The 18307-nt window shown below is 30.0% G+C and overlaps 1 protein-coding gene across 1 annotated transcript in view; it reads right to left on the bottom strand.

Annotated features, from left to right (window-relative positions):
• Positions 1-18307, bottom strand: part of LOC132926316 (uncharacterized) — a 75603-nt gene that overhangs the window by 11151 nt on the left and 46145 nt on the right. Inside the window, exon 4 of the mRNA XM_060990665.1 lies at positions 5739-5892. Coding sequence (XP_060846648.1) covers positions 5739-5892 — 154 coding nt within the window. The remainder of the gene's footprint in view (positions 1-5738; positions 5893-18307) is intronic.

Raw genomic sequence — 18307 nt, 5'->3', positions numbered from 1 at the left:
AGTGTACAGTATACCACTAGAAATAATAATATACCATAACGGTAACGCAGGTCGCTCGTGTAAGAGGATATATGTAATTTCAATATTCCAGCTAACACTATTATAATAATATTATATTGTATTATATTGTAATAATTTCGGTGTCGCCGGTTTATAGAGCTGTTATTAGGTGCTAGGTGTTTTTTTTTTTTTTAACTCGATCCGTAATCTACACCCACCGGGACATACTCCTGCACGCACATATACCCGGTACCGGGTACACTTATTAACAGTGGGCTTTTGGCCGAAACAAAACGATGACGAAAAAATAAAACACCAAACCATAAATATTCTATTCTATAGTGTATCATTACGATATAGTTCCGCGGTAGCGTTCTTCGAAGCACAATTATTACGAGTATATATTAAATTGATGGAAAATTATCAGTTATCACTGCTATCATCACTCTAGTTATACTTGCCATCAATATATTATATATTTACTTTTTCGCCACTTAAAATGTCAATTCCTAACGGATCTCCAGCTGTTTGCTATATAATAATATAGCTGTAACAGCATCGTTTCATAACATTTTCCGTTACAGTTAAATAGTAATTGAGAATCCCGGGTAACAATCAAATCAATCACTCGTCTGTCTGAGAGTTTTTTAAAAATCGAATTGGTAAAGTATAGTTAAGCTAAACTACTATACCTTGTAAATGGTGTAAACGATCAGCTGCTTTTAAAATTTAACAGAATGTTGTAAGTTTGTAATCCTGCATTTTTAGTGACAATCCCACCAATAAAGAACAACGACATATAATAGAATATTACTGCGATTATAGACTCTAGCTGTTCGTTTTTATTTCACGCCACCCATTGTAAATTTTAAAAATCACTTAATTTTGATATTTATAAACTAAATTCGATTATTGTTTGAGGTAATGATATATTCCGTTTTTTTTTTTTTTTGTCAAGTGCATAGCAAGATATATAAAATGTATATTTATGTAAAACAATTAATTTTAAAGTAAATAATAAATATTTTTATTCATAAACGGATATTATAATGTAAGTTTCTCCAAAATATTATCTTTTTTTTTCGATTATATTATATAAGAAGAGGTTTATTGGTTCTAAATTGCGACAGAAGTAGTAGCTAAGTAGTTAAAATAGGCAATTTACGCGTTAAGAGCACGTTTACACGACCACTTTTTTACATAACCGTCCGGTGTTCTTATTTGTGATCAAATTCAGGACGAACTCGTTAGGTCCTTATCGCCACGTCATATCAATATAATTTTACTGTCGTGCGAATATTTATGCAAATTCCCCGCTGCCGTTTTAGACATCATCGGATCGTCATATCGATTCGGATACACATGTCCGTACGTCTATATAATAGTATATTATCATAATAGTCTTATATAGGTATATATACGAGTACATTTGTACAGTACCTCTGCCTATTATTACGCGTATACAGGACAACGGCGACGACGAATAATTTGCGGTTGTGGACCCCGTGGGAGACTTAAAAATAATACTTTATGGTCCATTAATTTCTTTCAATAGGGCTATTTAATAACGAGTACGAATTTCACGGTTTGCCTGCCGCATCCCCCCACCAACTCCGGAGGTGTATATATTTGTTATTTCTATACATAGCTATATATGTATAGGTATATAATACAACTTATACCGTCGCCGCCAACGCCGCGAACGATTTTTAAATCAGTTTACAAATATTTAAACACGGACCCGTGAAAATTTTACACGAAAATTAAATATATTCATCTCGGCCATATAATATTATATTATAATATCGTCATCGTCGTTTTCGATGACGATGCGTCGTTGTATTATATTAATACAATACTGCAATAATATAACATAATATGCATTATAATAATAATAATAATAATAATAATAATACACTGGTGCAGTCACCATCGTCGTTATTAATTTCACATCCTCTGCACGTTTACCGTACATGTAAATTATAATATATATATATATATATTATTGCAGTATTTACGCGTGTATTGTCATATTGCGTCGCGTGTGCACAGAATAATATGTGCAGCTGAAGGGTCGCTGGACTCTTCATTCCTTCCCCCACAGATTACTCAGATGAATGTTAATATTGTCAATTTAAAAATTGTTTCCATCGATTATAGTTGATGCATGTGGCTTACGGCCGTTGCAGGTTTGTAAATGATGATGTAGTTAACGAACCAAACTTTGTGTGGCGCAAAGTCTACGTATTATAGCTCATAGCATCAAAATGGTCAAGTGCACATTTAGTATATTATATTTTTTGGACTAAGGACTTGAATGCACTAAAAATAATCAAATACGATAAAATCAACCAAAAAAATATGACGGAAATGCTCGAAAATCCTTGCTTTAATTATTATAGGTGTGTGTATATATAATAATATGTGATACAATGTATATATGAAGTAATTATATTATCATACCTAAACTATGAAAGTAGGCAATATCTTAGCAGAAATATAATTATAAGGAAAATCGACATTTTTTTTTTACAAACTATTAAGGACTGTTGTCAAAAAAACTAAAAAGCAATAAATTGAAAATTCTTGATGTTTAACTGAAATATAGTATTATTACCAGCTGGTTTATGATAAAACGAGAAAAATCACCTTGTATAAACGAATTCATAAAAAAAAAAAATCCCGGAGATGGCTAATGACTTTTATGAGAATGTTTTTTTTTCATCTGCACATAATATAATATAAACACGAATCGTCTATTCTTTTTAAAATTTCGTTCATTCCTCCGCGGAATTGCATCTCGTACGACCTCACAGTTAAACGCGCGTGCTTACAATAAGCCTATTATCATCCACCGCGTGTAGTAGTACGATTACGACGGGCAAAAAGTCGTTTTTTTCATATTATTATTGTAGTTGTTGTTATTTACTAATGCACGTGACTCGGGCATTAAGTCGTCAACGTCGTTGTATAATGATTGTCTAATGCAGTAGTCGGCCCGTAGGGGTTCTTTTGTTTCCTTTTGGCCGACAACGGTGAGAGACGCGTGGAGAGGTGTTTGGCGTGGATGACGAAAATATTGAAAACCACCAAAGCGTTTAAGCGTGCCGACACGATGAATTTTACGGTTCGACCTCCTGAGCACAATAAAATAATATATTATTCTGAAAAATTGAATAGCCACATAATTCGTGTACGTACACCATACATAGTTGTTATCACTAATCACTCATAATTTAATAATATTTTAATCACTGTTCACGGAAAAACTACACACGCACCACACGCCACTGGCATTATGACGAGTATATTATTAATAATGTGTTCGAATTTTATAGCAACGAGGCATGCAGGGGATAGAGCTCTTTACTATATTTTTTCTATTTTAAAGCGGGATACCCCATAGTCTATACTGATTATATTTTTGAAACGAGAGAACGTACACGATATGTTTTTTTTTATAAAATATATTTTTAGCATAATTTTTTTTTTATCACGAAAAATTGTATTGAATTATACAAAGTAAAACTGATTAATTATTTTGATAGATTAACTTATTATTACTATTATTATTCTTATACTGCATAACAGCTATTTAATATAACTTAATTGCAATTAAAAAATATATTTATTTTTTATTATTTTTAAAATTAATACTGTGGCCCATATTGAGTCTTTCGTGTGAGGAGAACCCAGAATAATATAAATTAATACATATTATAGGTACATTTAATTAACTAAAATTATTTCTATTTCATGAATAGAGATGAACTGTACTTATAGATAAAAATTTATATTAAGAACATAGATGTTGTTTTTAATCATTTCAATGGACAACACAATAATATAGAAAAGCTCTACTCCGTAAACACACTTTATAAAAAATTGTATCGTCCTAAAATATTTTCCATTCCACTCAACCGATCCTTTTGTATCGTATGTTACAATCGTAAGTGTTTTCTTCGTACAACATTTTTTTTTTTCCTGTAGAACTTATAGAAGTAGACAAATAATATTCGTATTGCATGGCCGTTACTGCGCATAATAATAATAATAATAATAATAATAATAATGAAACGCTCCGTTTTAAAATAAGTGAAAGTTTGCAGTATCGGGATATTGTATTGTATATGATATATTATTATAATATCCTTCTGTTATTGAGATGCGTCGGCAACAGCTACGCTACCGGTGATAATATAATAACTATTAACTATTTATAATATATATATATATATATTATAATTAATAATTATTATTATCTGAGTCGGTTCACTGACCATAAAGTCAAAGAGCGGACGTCAGCTTCAATGTTATGCACGTTTATCGCGATGGCCTCTTCATAATAATATAACAATATAATATTATCATAATAACACGCAAAGCGGGAATAAATAAAATCCGTCCCGAGGTTCGCGTATAAGACGTAATACAATATGATGTACAATTATAATCTAATAACGATAATAATCACAACAGAGCTCAAACGAAAACAGATATTAGTATGATCGTGAAGTGGCATTGGTCAGCATAATATATACTAATTGGGATTAATCCTAATCGCACGCCGTTTACGGGACGTTTCGAGACTGCTGCGGCTGTAACAACTAACAAACTGTTAGTTTCTTCTGAAACTATACAACAACTACTAACGATGTTAGCGTTATTGTATTACTGAAGTTGTCCGTGGAAATACTAGATAACCGATTTCGATAGATTATTGTCACCAACAAAACGGTCGCTATTCGTTATAATAATATAAGAGGTGAATGTTTATGTTATTAATATTGATCAGGACATTTGAAATAGATTAAATATTATTATTATGTTAAGATTGAATGGTATCTTATTACTTATCATATCAGTTTAATTTACACATATTTTGTAAACATATCTTAGTTAAAAAAATAGCAGACATTTTATTAGACATTACATTATTTTGTACGTATATGGGCAATGGCAGTCTGATATCTAGTATTTGTATGTGCCCATGGTAAAAAGGATATTGATAGTTTGTGATTATGAATACCGACCAAAATATTATGATCATATTATTCCCGTCAAAAATATATTCGTACTAATTATAACCGTTCCTGACAAGTATGCAGTATAGAAAGAGAAAATTAACGGGAGCGGTACAATACCTACATATGATTGTATCGCTGGGTTAGTGAACTGCAGGGTAATATGATATATTATTTAAAGTCCAACTGTCGATACCAAAAATGGATCAAACAGGTGAGGACTAACTAAAAAAAACCTATAGTTTTGTTTTTTGAACCAAAATATTGTGTTTAATATTATTAGGCGTATGATTTTCACCACAATAGCTTAAGCATAGGTATAGGTAGTGGAAATTTTGATTTAATCTGTAATTCGCATAACCAAATCACCATTAAAAAAGTTAATATTTGCATTATTATTATTGAATAGGTACTTCGATCTAGTTATTAATATATTAGTAATATTTTTAATTCTTAAATCAAAACTTTCACGAAAACTCGATAGACTCTTATTAATCGCTTTTTAAAATTGTGCACCTACTCTAAGATTTAATTTTTATAGTATATAAAATAACAAAAAAATCAACTTTTATTTAGATAATTTAATAAAAAAAAACGTAAAAATCCTACGGTGGGGTTGTGATGGTAGTTTTGTTTCGCGATTGGACTTAAAACAAAAACCGAGGATTACATTTAAACTGTTTTATAAGTATATATAGACAATTAAATACGTACGTTGCACGCGCGTCTTGTTGTTGCCGTGCCGCCGTCCGTCCCAACTTTCCACGGTTTGCAGTCTCCAGTCAAGCACAGTCGAGTCGGCCGGCGATATGGGTCTGGACCGGAGCTGAGTGGTGACTGGCACGTAACTGTCGCCAACGAACAACACCTGTAAAACAATGAAAAAGTTTTCGATTAATTGAGTTAATAGTTAATAGATACTCTTGTAACTGTTGCGCACACTATACCTAATATTATTTTAATGTACACATTTTTTGAAAATCGAAATTGCTTATATTATAGTAATAACGTAAACTTTGATCGAACTCAATTGCTTTTACACGGTCAGTAGGTAGGTATTACAAACAACAAAATAACCTCACGCAAACCTTTTGATTAATTTACGGTACCAGACTTGTGGTTGTGGTGCAATTATTGCGTATCGCTACAGCCGAGGTGGTGGCCGGCCAAGCACATGTTGCAGATGATGGTCTTAACGACTATAGTAGGTACTATTGTTAATGTTATTGCCACAGATTAAAAATATGTGTATAATATTTTATTAGAAATGTACTCGTCACCGTTATACCGGAAACCTGGTAAGGTAATATACACCGGGATCCGACAGTGGCAGCGTAGGTATAATATTTAATGTATATGTTTATATAATATGTGTGTTTGTGCACGCCCATCGGGATGCGGTTGTGGGAAGATGACCACCACCGCGGAATCCGGACATGTTCCATTAACGTCGTTCGCAATTACCCCTCAGTTTTCTCGGACAGCTCGGATGTCTAAACACCCAAACGATTACCGCAGACACCTTTATAATAATATACTCTCTGTACACGACAATAATCCACTAATGGTATACTTTACCGTCATTAAACAATAATATTATGAGCGCGTCACTCCTTGTAAACTATACTTTAGGTGTTTACCTATATATATATATATGTGTGTGTGTGTGTAGCAAACACGCGTATATTCTTTTGCAACTGTTCATCGTTTGAAAGGTTTCTATTTTCGAACTCTTATGTTAAATTCGTTTATTTTTATAATTTATATTTTATTAGGGCATTGTCTTATGATGACTTATACGATGGGTATGATACTTTGAAAACATCACACGGCGAAAGTTTAGGTAATAATTAATGTATTATCTAAAATACCAAAACACCGAATTTAAGCGACGGGTCTTTCCCACGCAAAACCGTTTTCTACACAATTTATCAATATCAACAATAATGCGAGTATAGTGTATACTAACAATGGTAACAAGTACTGATATAAGACCCAGTTAAATATTATTTTGATTTAAATTATTATAAGATCGAGGGTAGATTGTGGATATCCTTGCCATAATCCTTATTTTATTCAATGCTCTGCAAACGTAAGTATCAGTACGCGACTTTGAATTATTTCAATGTTTTTAAAAATTTCTGTTAGTCTTTTGATACTCATAAACATTATTTATTTTCTTATATATTATATATTATGGTTTGTGGTTTCCAAAAAGCTTAACTACGATTGAGTGTCTTCAATTTTAAATCACTTCGAATCAGTATTTAAATATAATATATTATATTATTTGATTTTTTTTAATTCTCATTTTTCACAATTTTCCATTTAATTGCCTATGTCGAACGCCTTACAAATCTAATGTGGCAAGTCCTCTAAAAACCACGCGTTTGCGGGGGCCTTAGTTTATTGTAATAATGACGGTAATAATAACTACACGATACATCGGGTACGTGATGGCCCGCAACGCGTTATCTAGGTCTCTCGAGAATCGATCGATCAATATAATAAATGTTATAGGTGCGTCAATGCGTCATATAATAAACTTAATATAATAATATTGTGTTCCAATATATTAATAAGTGAAAAAAAAATGATAAACATGTTTCCGACAGATATGACGACGACGACGATGATGATTGAATTATATTTTTATGACGTGCGATTCGCAGTAGAAAAAATAATAACAAACAAGAAACGTTAAAAAAAAATGAAACCGCGCGGCACACGTACTCCCGGGCCGTAAGAAATGCACTTAACACGCGCGGTTAACGAATTAATTTATCAAGGTTAGATCGGTGGCGGCTGCCGACATAACTGTAACGTTTAAGTGTGTCAAAATATGTGATACCCGCTGCGAAAAGGAGAAGAAAAAAAAACGTATACCCGTAATAAAGTGTCCGTTTTTATACCCTGATACCCCATCCTTGTTCACGCGGTAACCGCCGCGACTTATCTCATCCGAACCGTGACAAATTATTTTTTTTTAATACCGCGGCAAAACTAAACGCGCAGGAAAATATATGTATAGATTTTAATTTGTCGCGGGAAAAAATTAAAAACTCGCGATGATGTTTGTATAGTTTTATAATATAAGATTATTAATATTATTACACGCTGCATCATCACCACATTATAATAATACAGTTTACGTCCTACCGTACACGCAGTGGACCAGTGGTCACCTACAACGGTTACTGCCGATTCCGAGAACGACTAACCATAATATTTACTACACATATAATAAATCGTGTTTGTATGCATTTGATCTAAATTTTGAAATATTAAATTAATCTATACATGTTGTGTGTGTCCTCATCAAATTACGTTTTTCCTTCTATTATAGACGGTATTTAAGTCAGAACAGAAATAAGATTACTATATACAAACGACTATTTCCTTTATTTCTAAATTATTTGCCAATGTATCAGGTACATATTAAAACAATATAAATATAAAGTGGAACTTAAACAGAGTTAAAATTTATATTTTAACTACAAGTATACCTACTAATATATTTTATAAAACATTTTTCCAGCGGGAAATCAATAAAATGTAAAAATGTAAAGAATAGTCTCAAAATGCTCAAATGTAGTTATTACTGATTACCAATATTCATTATACATAATTTTATTGTTACAATTCGAGTTATTCGATACATCGTATCAACTTTACTAGGGGATTTTTGTAGCACGTCGTTGTGTAATTATATATGTTACGAATAAATCGTGCTGAAAACAATTACGTGCACAAAGAGTCTTGCACCAATGTTGTACTGTCACACAATAACTATCTATTATAGGTTAAGGAATAAATGTATAACAATATGTACTCAAACGCAAAGGCCACACTCGATCACTATCAACGACAACGAGTCGAACCGTCGAAAAACCAAATATGTATAACACTTCATAGAACCAATTTAAGATCACGCACATCGACCCTATTCGGCATCCCGTGGTAGTGGAATAAACCCTTGAAAACTGTAATTAGCTGCAATATTGATATAATATCGAAACAATCGTGTGGGCGAGTGTTAATTGTTTCGAGAGCTGTAGTGCATTACGTACAGTTTTTAGTGTTGTTTTGTACAGAAGACTCCGTTACCCATTGCGGATGCCGTTCAAACCACTGCCCACAATGATAAATAAGAAAGAAAATGATAGATAATAAATGGGTAATAATAATACAATAGGTGTATGAGTGTATTTAAGTTCGCTACGGTATTTAGCACGTTTATATTTTCAGTTCTGAACGTGACATTTTATCGTCAGCAAGATTCTTTCGTATATAAAATACGATATACAATATAGATAGATACTTAATTGGGACTAGAAAAATACCTACTTAGATGTTTTTGTTTTTTTTTTATACCGTCCCAATTGGACGACCCGGTTGTGTGGTTTTTTTCTTGTTTCGTTTGCACTCAATTTATAATAATAAACGACAGTGATATAATATACTACTAAAGGAGTGACCTGTAGAAATACAAACTTCTGCTTTCAAATAAAAGCCCCCTTTTCTACAGTAAATTATTTAGCAGATAGATTTTCAAAAAATGTTGATGTATCAAAATCAAAATATGAACGAATAATTGTTGAGCGATTTAAATTTGTACACTGTGAATAATAGGTCTATAATAATGGGTTTGGAAAACATGGGAGACACGGTGATAATAAAAGTGTTATTAATTATTGCTATCAATATACAAGGTTTATGAACCACTCGTACAGATTTTTAATTAGGTAAATCAACATTTTTATTAAATTATCCGTTAATAATGTATAGTTTAAAGAAGGAAAGAGTGTGTGTTATGGAAAATTAGTAGTTTGTATCTTCATAAGTTATTAATACAAAAATATCAACATATTTTGAAATACGGCTTTTAGTTGAATTTAAAAATTTTAAAAATCATATTTTGAAAAACAACGTTATTGAATAAGAAATTGAGGATGACTAGGTGATCATGCTTGGTAAATCAATCAGTATACTATGTTAATAAATACTGTGTGGTCTACAGTGTTTCGAAGTACACAATATAGTCGAGTTGACTACATTATTATCCTATAGGGACACTGTTACTTTTGTATTATTCGGTTTATCATATGACAAGTTTAAATGCTGTGAAATATATTTTTTATTATTTTCATATGGTATATAATATAATATACGGAACAGAAAAATAATATTGTCAGATCCATTTTCGATTTCGCGTTATCACTTATCAGACAATATCCAATATCCATTGATTCTGCGACGGGGACATCATTTAAATTGCATCGAATCAAGTCGCAGACGAAAGTCGTAAAAAATAACAAGTTGGTGAATTGGCGTCATATATACGGAGACTTTTGCCGGGGATTCAAAACGATACTTCCAGTCACAGTGTTTATGGTGTTTTTTCGATTTTTGATTACAGGTCAAACATAATAATAATAATAATAAAAAAAACTATACTAATAAACATACACAATAGTATAGTATACAATATTATAATAATGATTGTAAGTCAATATATGGAAATGTGCGTTATTCGAACAATCAAAGTGCATATGGGTACTGTAGAAATAGAATAATAAAATATATTACATTACATTTATATATAGTTGTAATCGTTGAGCTGTATAAAATTAAGTATTAGAAGTTATTAAAAATAAAAATAAATAATATATTACATTACACATCTGTAGTTGTTATTATTATTATTATTATTATTATTATTATTGAATTCCTAATGGGCTATAATTTCATATAATTTAAACACTTTTTGACTTGCAATTCGGATTTCGGATGCACCGGAGATGTAAATTAGGTCTTAACATAGAATAATAATATGTTATAAGTATAGATAGTAAATTATAAGTTATAACTAGAATAACATATTATTATACATAGGTATACCATACGGCGCACGATAAACCGATCGAATCCGGAAGTGGTAAATGAGACGAAAATTCGAGCGAAAATCATAATTCGTAATAATATCGGCTTACATTTTATACGAGATAGTGGTCGCGTATTACCGCAACGGTATAGCTACATACACAAGTGTAATATATTATATCATTATGTCACGAAATCGTGATGTTCATGATAATAATGTAAAATATTATAATACAAGTCCATATTTACGTGAACTTCTATCAAATAGCGTACGTGTTTTGAAACCGAAACGCGCGTATAATATACACTTTGTAAAATATGTTTTAAATAAAAAATAATAATATATTATGTAGGTATGTACAAAAACAATAATAATTTCGTACCAATTTGACAAAATATAACGACGAATAAATATTATCATCATGTTATTTATATTATTATTATGATAATTATAATATTTCATAATAGTCGTTCGTATTGATTGAAAATTACATGAATATTATGTGCACTGTTATGTCTTATCATATAAACTTATTGTGCTAATTTGTATAGATTGTTAATGTCAAAAAAAAAATAATTTTTAGATTTAAAATAATTAATATAAATATTCAAACATCAAACGTTAGGCGTACCTATTACTGCGGATACATAATTAACAGCGGAAAAAAATTGAAAACAGCAAACAGTATTCCGCAATTACAGCTTACTACAGTGTTAAGATATTCTCGGAGATGCATTATTAAGATATTCACCACACTAAAATGATGTTATAGGATTTAAAATCTGGATTATTATACCTACATTATATAATAAATAAGTATATTATATGACATATTTATATCTATAGATCACTATAATATAAATCGTATTTAAAAAGCCAAATGCTTCTAAAAAAGATTCTATTATCGTTTTCGTATCCAAATTCACTAATTCAAAACTTATCTTGTTTGTCGATTCTTAGAAATACACGAAGTCGCCCGAAGCGTTAATAATAATAATAAGCGATCTCTTACAATACCTAATAATTAATCACCATTGATAAAACAAACAGTATGCGGAGTAAAAGAAAGTTAACATTTTTTAAATACCAACATTTTTATTAGTACCAAAATAATATTTATTATTTAATAATATGTTCGTTTTTACGCAAAACGCGTCCGTAAAAAAGAATAATTAAGTTCATAGTGTGTACAAAAAATGGCGATTCAAGTATGAAACGGTTAATTTTATTGAAATAGAAATGTATAAACTGAAAAAATTAAATTTTTACTACTTATTTAAAATAGATTTGTGTTAAATGGATCATCTAAATTCATGAATAAAACAATAAGTTAACACCATATTATGTATTTTACCTTTTGTACGTTTCAAAACGATTGTATTTTTTTTTTTTTTTTGTTTTGTTTCCTTAAAGTAGGTAAGAGTGTAGTGTTTTTGACTTAATATTCTCTTTTATCAGCCACACACCGTTCAATTATAATAGAAAGTGCCATCGATGGATGGCATATTTCGTCAATGTTCCGAGTTTTTTCCTGACATGATTTTTTTATTCGCACATCACATAATATGCTAATTGTGTCAATTTTAAATAGATTAGATTGTGTATCTCATAAAAAAAAAAAAAAAATCAAAAATGATATGTTTGAAGACCGTACACCGTACCCATTTAAACTTGTTTCATACACTATAGTATTATAATATAGACAATAGAAATCGCGTGAACAAGCTGTCAATGCACCTACGTGTACGTAAAAAGTGGAAAAAAGTACGATGGTTCGCAAGTTAGTCAAAAATATTCATCTCATGTATTTCACGCCCTATACTGACGGTATATAATATACAGATAAAAGCGTGAATTTGGCGATTGAGTGTTATTATTATAATTAGGGAACGGATTTTATTGTAAATACATATTTTTATTGGAATGAGATATTTTTAATCTGATAAAAAATATGCACGATTCAGATCATTCTTATTAAAATAAGCCCAATTTTATTTTACATATTTTTACATATTTTGGTATAAATACATATTTTTACATATTTGGTAAATAAATACATATTTTAGTACTTATTTTAGTGATTTTCAGTTTTTGACGACTTTAAACATTATCTGTTTCGTCTAAATTAACAAGATTAGTAATTTTTGACGACCACCAAATATTATCGTTATCTAAATGGCATTTACGTACTTATTTCCGGCACGTGGCATGCCACTATATAGATTAGAACTGTTCAGTACCTCTTGTTAATGCCTGACGATATAAATATAAAATAAGGAAATGGTATCTACACTGTCGAGTATGTAGGTACTCGACAATCGTCTTTAGTATCATTCGTAGTTTCTACACATTTAAAACGTAATTTCGTGTACTAGTCGACGTCTAGTTTATAATTTTAAAATGCCAAAAGTTGTGAAATCGAAATCAAAAGCGAATTTTTATTTAAAAGAGTTTCCTAACGAGACATTTAAAAGTGATGGAGAAATCTTATTCTGTTCATGCTGTGAAAAGGCAGTATCAATAAATCAGCGTTTTTCAGTTACTCAACATATATCTACATCTAAGCACCAACAAAATAGAGATCGTAAAAAAAAATTTCAACAAAATTTCTTGAATTCAGAGCCATCTACGTCTTCCAATAATTTGTCAGCTTTTAATACGGATTTGTGTCGTATGTTGATTCGCGCGGATATTCCTATTTTCAAACTAAAAAATCGAGAATTTACTGATTTTTTAAAGAAATATACCGGACAACAAATTCCAGATGAAAGCACCATCCGAAAGAATTATGTTAATATAATTTACGAGGAAACATTACAATCAATTAGACAGTGTATTCAAGATGGACCAATATGGGTTTCAATTGATGAATCAACAGATGCAGTGGGCAGGTATGTTGGTAATGTAATCATCGGCAAACTATGTTCTGAGCCTACTAAATCATTTCTTTTAAATTGTGTGCAATTAGAAAAATGCAATAATAAAACTATTGCTAAATTATTTAATGATTCTATGAACTTATTATGGCCAAATGGTGTAAAATATGAAAACGTATTTTTATTTTTGACCGATGCTGCACCTTATATGATTAAAGCCGGTAGTATTTTGACAGCATTTTTCCCTAAACTGGTTCATTTGACATGTTTAGTACATGGCTTTCATCGTGTCTCAGAAACAATAAGATGTAATTATTCCGAGGTTGATCTATTATTATTATTATTATCTTTTATACTATTATAATTTATAATAGTATGGCGTTATAGGTTAGGTTACTCGACCGAATGGATCCGTTGGTATCCCAATAAACCGAGAAAAAAATGAAGGAGACTATATTTGAGACCATTAGACCAATAATTATTATATAAGATACTGTGGCTTATAGTGCTGATGTTCGATTAAATACACCAAACTATATACCATTCGGCGCTAGACTTTAAAACATAAAAAATAACAATTTAATAAATAGGATATAAAAGTATAGAGCAGCTTTATTCCGATATAGCTTTCTACCACATTTTTTTTTACGTATCTATGCGTTTTGTTCAGACCGACCGTTTTATTATCTCCACTGACGGCTGTATAAAATATTATATTATTATTACGTAGTGCGGCGATGTATTATTTTTTATATAATTTTTTATTTTATTTTCGTTTTCATCCTCTACAAAATATTTTTATGTTTTTTTTTTTCGTGTGTGTCTTTAATGTAAAAACAAATTTGGCCGATGCGTTTATTCGTTTAGACGTTACAATAAAATATTATGACGTGTCCTTCTTAATCTATTGAATACACTAGTCCGTGTGTAAGGCGATACCAATTGCCTAATGTTCAGACTATATACTTGTAAAATATATCTCAGAGCAGTAGGTACTCGACTTTATTCGTTAATATATAAAATTTATTCGCGTCATATAAGTTTGGTTCTTATTCTTCTTAGGGAGAGTGAACAAAGGCGTCTAAACAAACCAGTCTCTGAAAAATGTATATATAATAATATTATATTATGTTTTTTTATGATTCCATATTATTATTTTTAATTTTTTATAACCGTATTTAGAAGATTTAATCGAATTCAGCATCTCAATAGATTTTGTAGTATTTCGTATTTTTCCATAACCCTAGAAACTCGACTGCACTATAATATTATATTCATCATTGTATTTATATTATTTTTTCTTCCTGCTTAATCGTTTTATAAATATCATAACACTTAAACTTTTAATTGTTATGCATACCTGCCTACTATTCTACTATTCAGCAAAAATATAATACGTTTTAACTATATACAGTCATAAACAGAACACATTCTTGGAATACTTTTTATTCTCTTATCTCTTTAAACAGTTTGTAGACATTAAATAGGTATATTAACATTATTATGTCTCATGAGAAATATTATTTTTCAGACATTTAAAATATTATAAGATATTATAATGTTTTTCTATGCTTAAATGTTATTAATATTTGTTGTATCCACGCCTTAAAATTTAAAAATAGCAAATTTGCGATCAGAAAAATCTATCTACGCTTTTAGTTTCAATTATTATACTGGAACTGGCCTATTACAAAATACGAGTATAATGTTCATTAATTGTAAATTATTAAATTACGTTATTTATAATGTTTTGCGTGTTTAAGAATATTATATTTAACGATAATTCACATTAATTATGAACTTTACCGTCATGCATAACACTAATGGATATTTTTTAAACAAGAAATATTTTAAATTTTCATTGACTAATTAAAATTAGGTATTAGATAACTGTCAGACGTCAATAATTATAAAGTTTTATCTAACAGTAGCAAAAATATTTTTCATATTTTTTTAAATTAACGTTTAAGTGTAAATTACTTTATGCTGGCTGTTGATCCTATATTATAATATTATATAGTTGGTAGTTTTTTGTCTTAATGTGGTTTCGTTTCTAATGTCCACCGTTGTTCTAACAAAAATCAAACGAAAAGCCAAATCGTGTTTATATTATAGATAATACAGATATAATTACACTTTACACGCGTATGGCGTATAGGTTATATAGAAAGAGGGAGAGATACAAATTTGGGTTCAACAACCGGATAGGTAGTAATATTATTAAACAGAAAATATAGTATCAGTAATAACAATAATATAATTATTATTGTTGCTGTCATCGCCGTTGTTGTTATTAGTGCTATAACATGTAAGTGCTCGGTAAAAAAAAAACGCACTTGCAATTGGATTCAGAATGGAGAAATATTTGAAGAAAAAAAATGAAAATGTGTAAAAAAAAATAACATACAGTGATAGAAATTTGAGACAGTAATATTGTGATTATTGAATTTATATTTGCAGTCATTGTCTGTCATAGACTTGTAAATGTAAAAAAATATTCAAACAAAGTGCGGTAGGTAACAATAATAAATGAAAATATTTTAGACAACCGATTATACATCTAGTAAATACTATGGGGTCGAGCTTTTTTCGAACGTTGTGAGACTCTTATGATTATACATGTAAATAATTATTATAAATTGTAGGTATCATTAATTGCGAAAATATTTTATTAGTTTAGTTTAGCTAAGTGATGATATTAATTAATTAAACATAAAACTGCTTCACCGACAACATAATACTTTAATGTCAGTGGAACTTTACAATTATCTATACTATTTCTCAAATCCTACACATATATTATAATATATCATATTAATATTAGATATAAAATCGGCTCAACCCTATAAATATGTTTCTAATCTAAATGGAATTTATAACTTATTTATCTCAAAAATATGTATTATATATAGATACTAGATAAGCATATACTAAACATAATATGTATTTTATACTTTGTAGTTTAGAGTACGGTTTATTTCTTGTACTTGAAAAAAGTTTCAATAAATGATTACCATAACAAATATTAATTTATATGTATTATTTTTCATTCGGATTTTTATATAAGAGTTATAAAAACTAGTTACCTATTAAAAAAGCAAAACTAAAAAGATTGAAGGAGGTTAGAGAGCAAAGAAAAAAATATTTAGACCCCCTTTACATTATACAATATAAGTAGGTACATATAATACCTATATGAGTTTTAACTTTTGACTGATAGTTGGAAGTAGTAAATTTATTTTGTGATTTAAACTTTAAACCTAAAATCCTGAAAAGAAAGTCTCATTTTGTCAATAGACAACAATACTTAAATTTAGTAAAAAGTTTAATGTTAGCCGTTTTTATGGATTATTTTGATTTTTGATACCAATTTCAAATTTTAAAATCGTGTTTAAATCCTATTAAATCCAAAATATTTTGTTTTATTAAACGCAATAGACACGTCATGTATAGTACATATTATATTATTGATCATTCAGAAAACCTAGAACAGTATAATAGGTACGTGACATCTCAAGTTATAACAATTTCCTATCGTATACTCTTTATGAAGAAGGCGCGCTACCACCCCTCGTTTTATGCTAAACCTTTGTCTGTCAATGTCTGTCAAGTAAGGGTGGATTAAATTTGCTCCTGTGGTTTATTTTTACCTTTGATTTTTGTAGGACTCTAGGACCCTTATTACAACTATAAGTCCTATAATTACGCAGCTCTACTCCGCACGATTATGAACGATTTAATGTACAAATACTAGCAGTGGCTGCAGTATTTTGCTATCATATCGTATATATATTCATATATGTATTATTAAAAAGTATCAACCTCGGTAGAGGAGTTTGCGCATTAATTTGCAATAACGTTTAAAAAAAGGAAATTTTACACGACGTGCCCAGTCGCCCAATACGAAAATTAATTATTATTAATAATAAATATCATTACGCAACGCACAAAATGCGTATGTACAACCTCAGCGTGTGTATAAAATATACTGTTGTAAGTTAGATAGGTATAAATGTTTTTTTCTCATTTACTAATTAATACACTGGCTGTTTGTTATACGTTGTCGAAGCAACTATTAGCGCGTTATTAACATTTTCCCGAGTCGTTATATTAATACAATGGGCGGCCTTTTTGCCACCCGTTTTCCAGGAATCACATCGCAACGGTTTATAATATTTACACATTGTATATGTTGTAAGTATAATATACATAATACATCTGATGTGCAGGGTAAAAATTATTACCAGTGCTCCGCGTGCGTTGATGTAAATAATAAATACGAGAGACCAGTGACGTCGCTCCAATAGAATTTTTTTCCCCGGAACACGGTATTCTAAAAGGGTATTGCCGAGTGTATACCTACGCATAATATTTATATTGGAGAACCCAATACAAATGAGAAAATAGATTATAAAATGACTTGGGTATATTATTATTGCCCGTTTATTATTTGTATATCGGATATGCAAATATAATGATGGTAATAATCGCAATAACAATAACATTATATGATATCGAATGAA

Source organism: Rhopalosiphum padi, chromosome 3 (assembly GCF_020882245.1).
Source record: "Rhopalosiphum padi isolate XX-2018 chromosome 3, ASM2088224v1, whole genome shotgun sequence".
NCBI classification, from domain to species: Eukaryota; Metazoa; Arthropoda; class Insecta; order Hemiptera; family Aphididae; genus Rhopalosiphum; species Rhopalosiphum padi.
The sequence above is the reverse complement of the archived record's forward strand: the minus strand, read 5'-3'. Positions and strand labels throughout refer to the sequence as shown.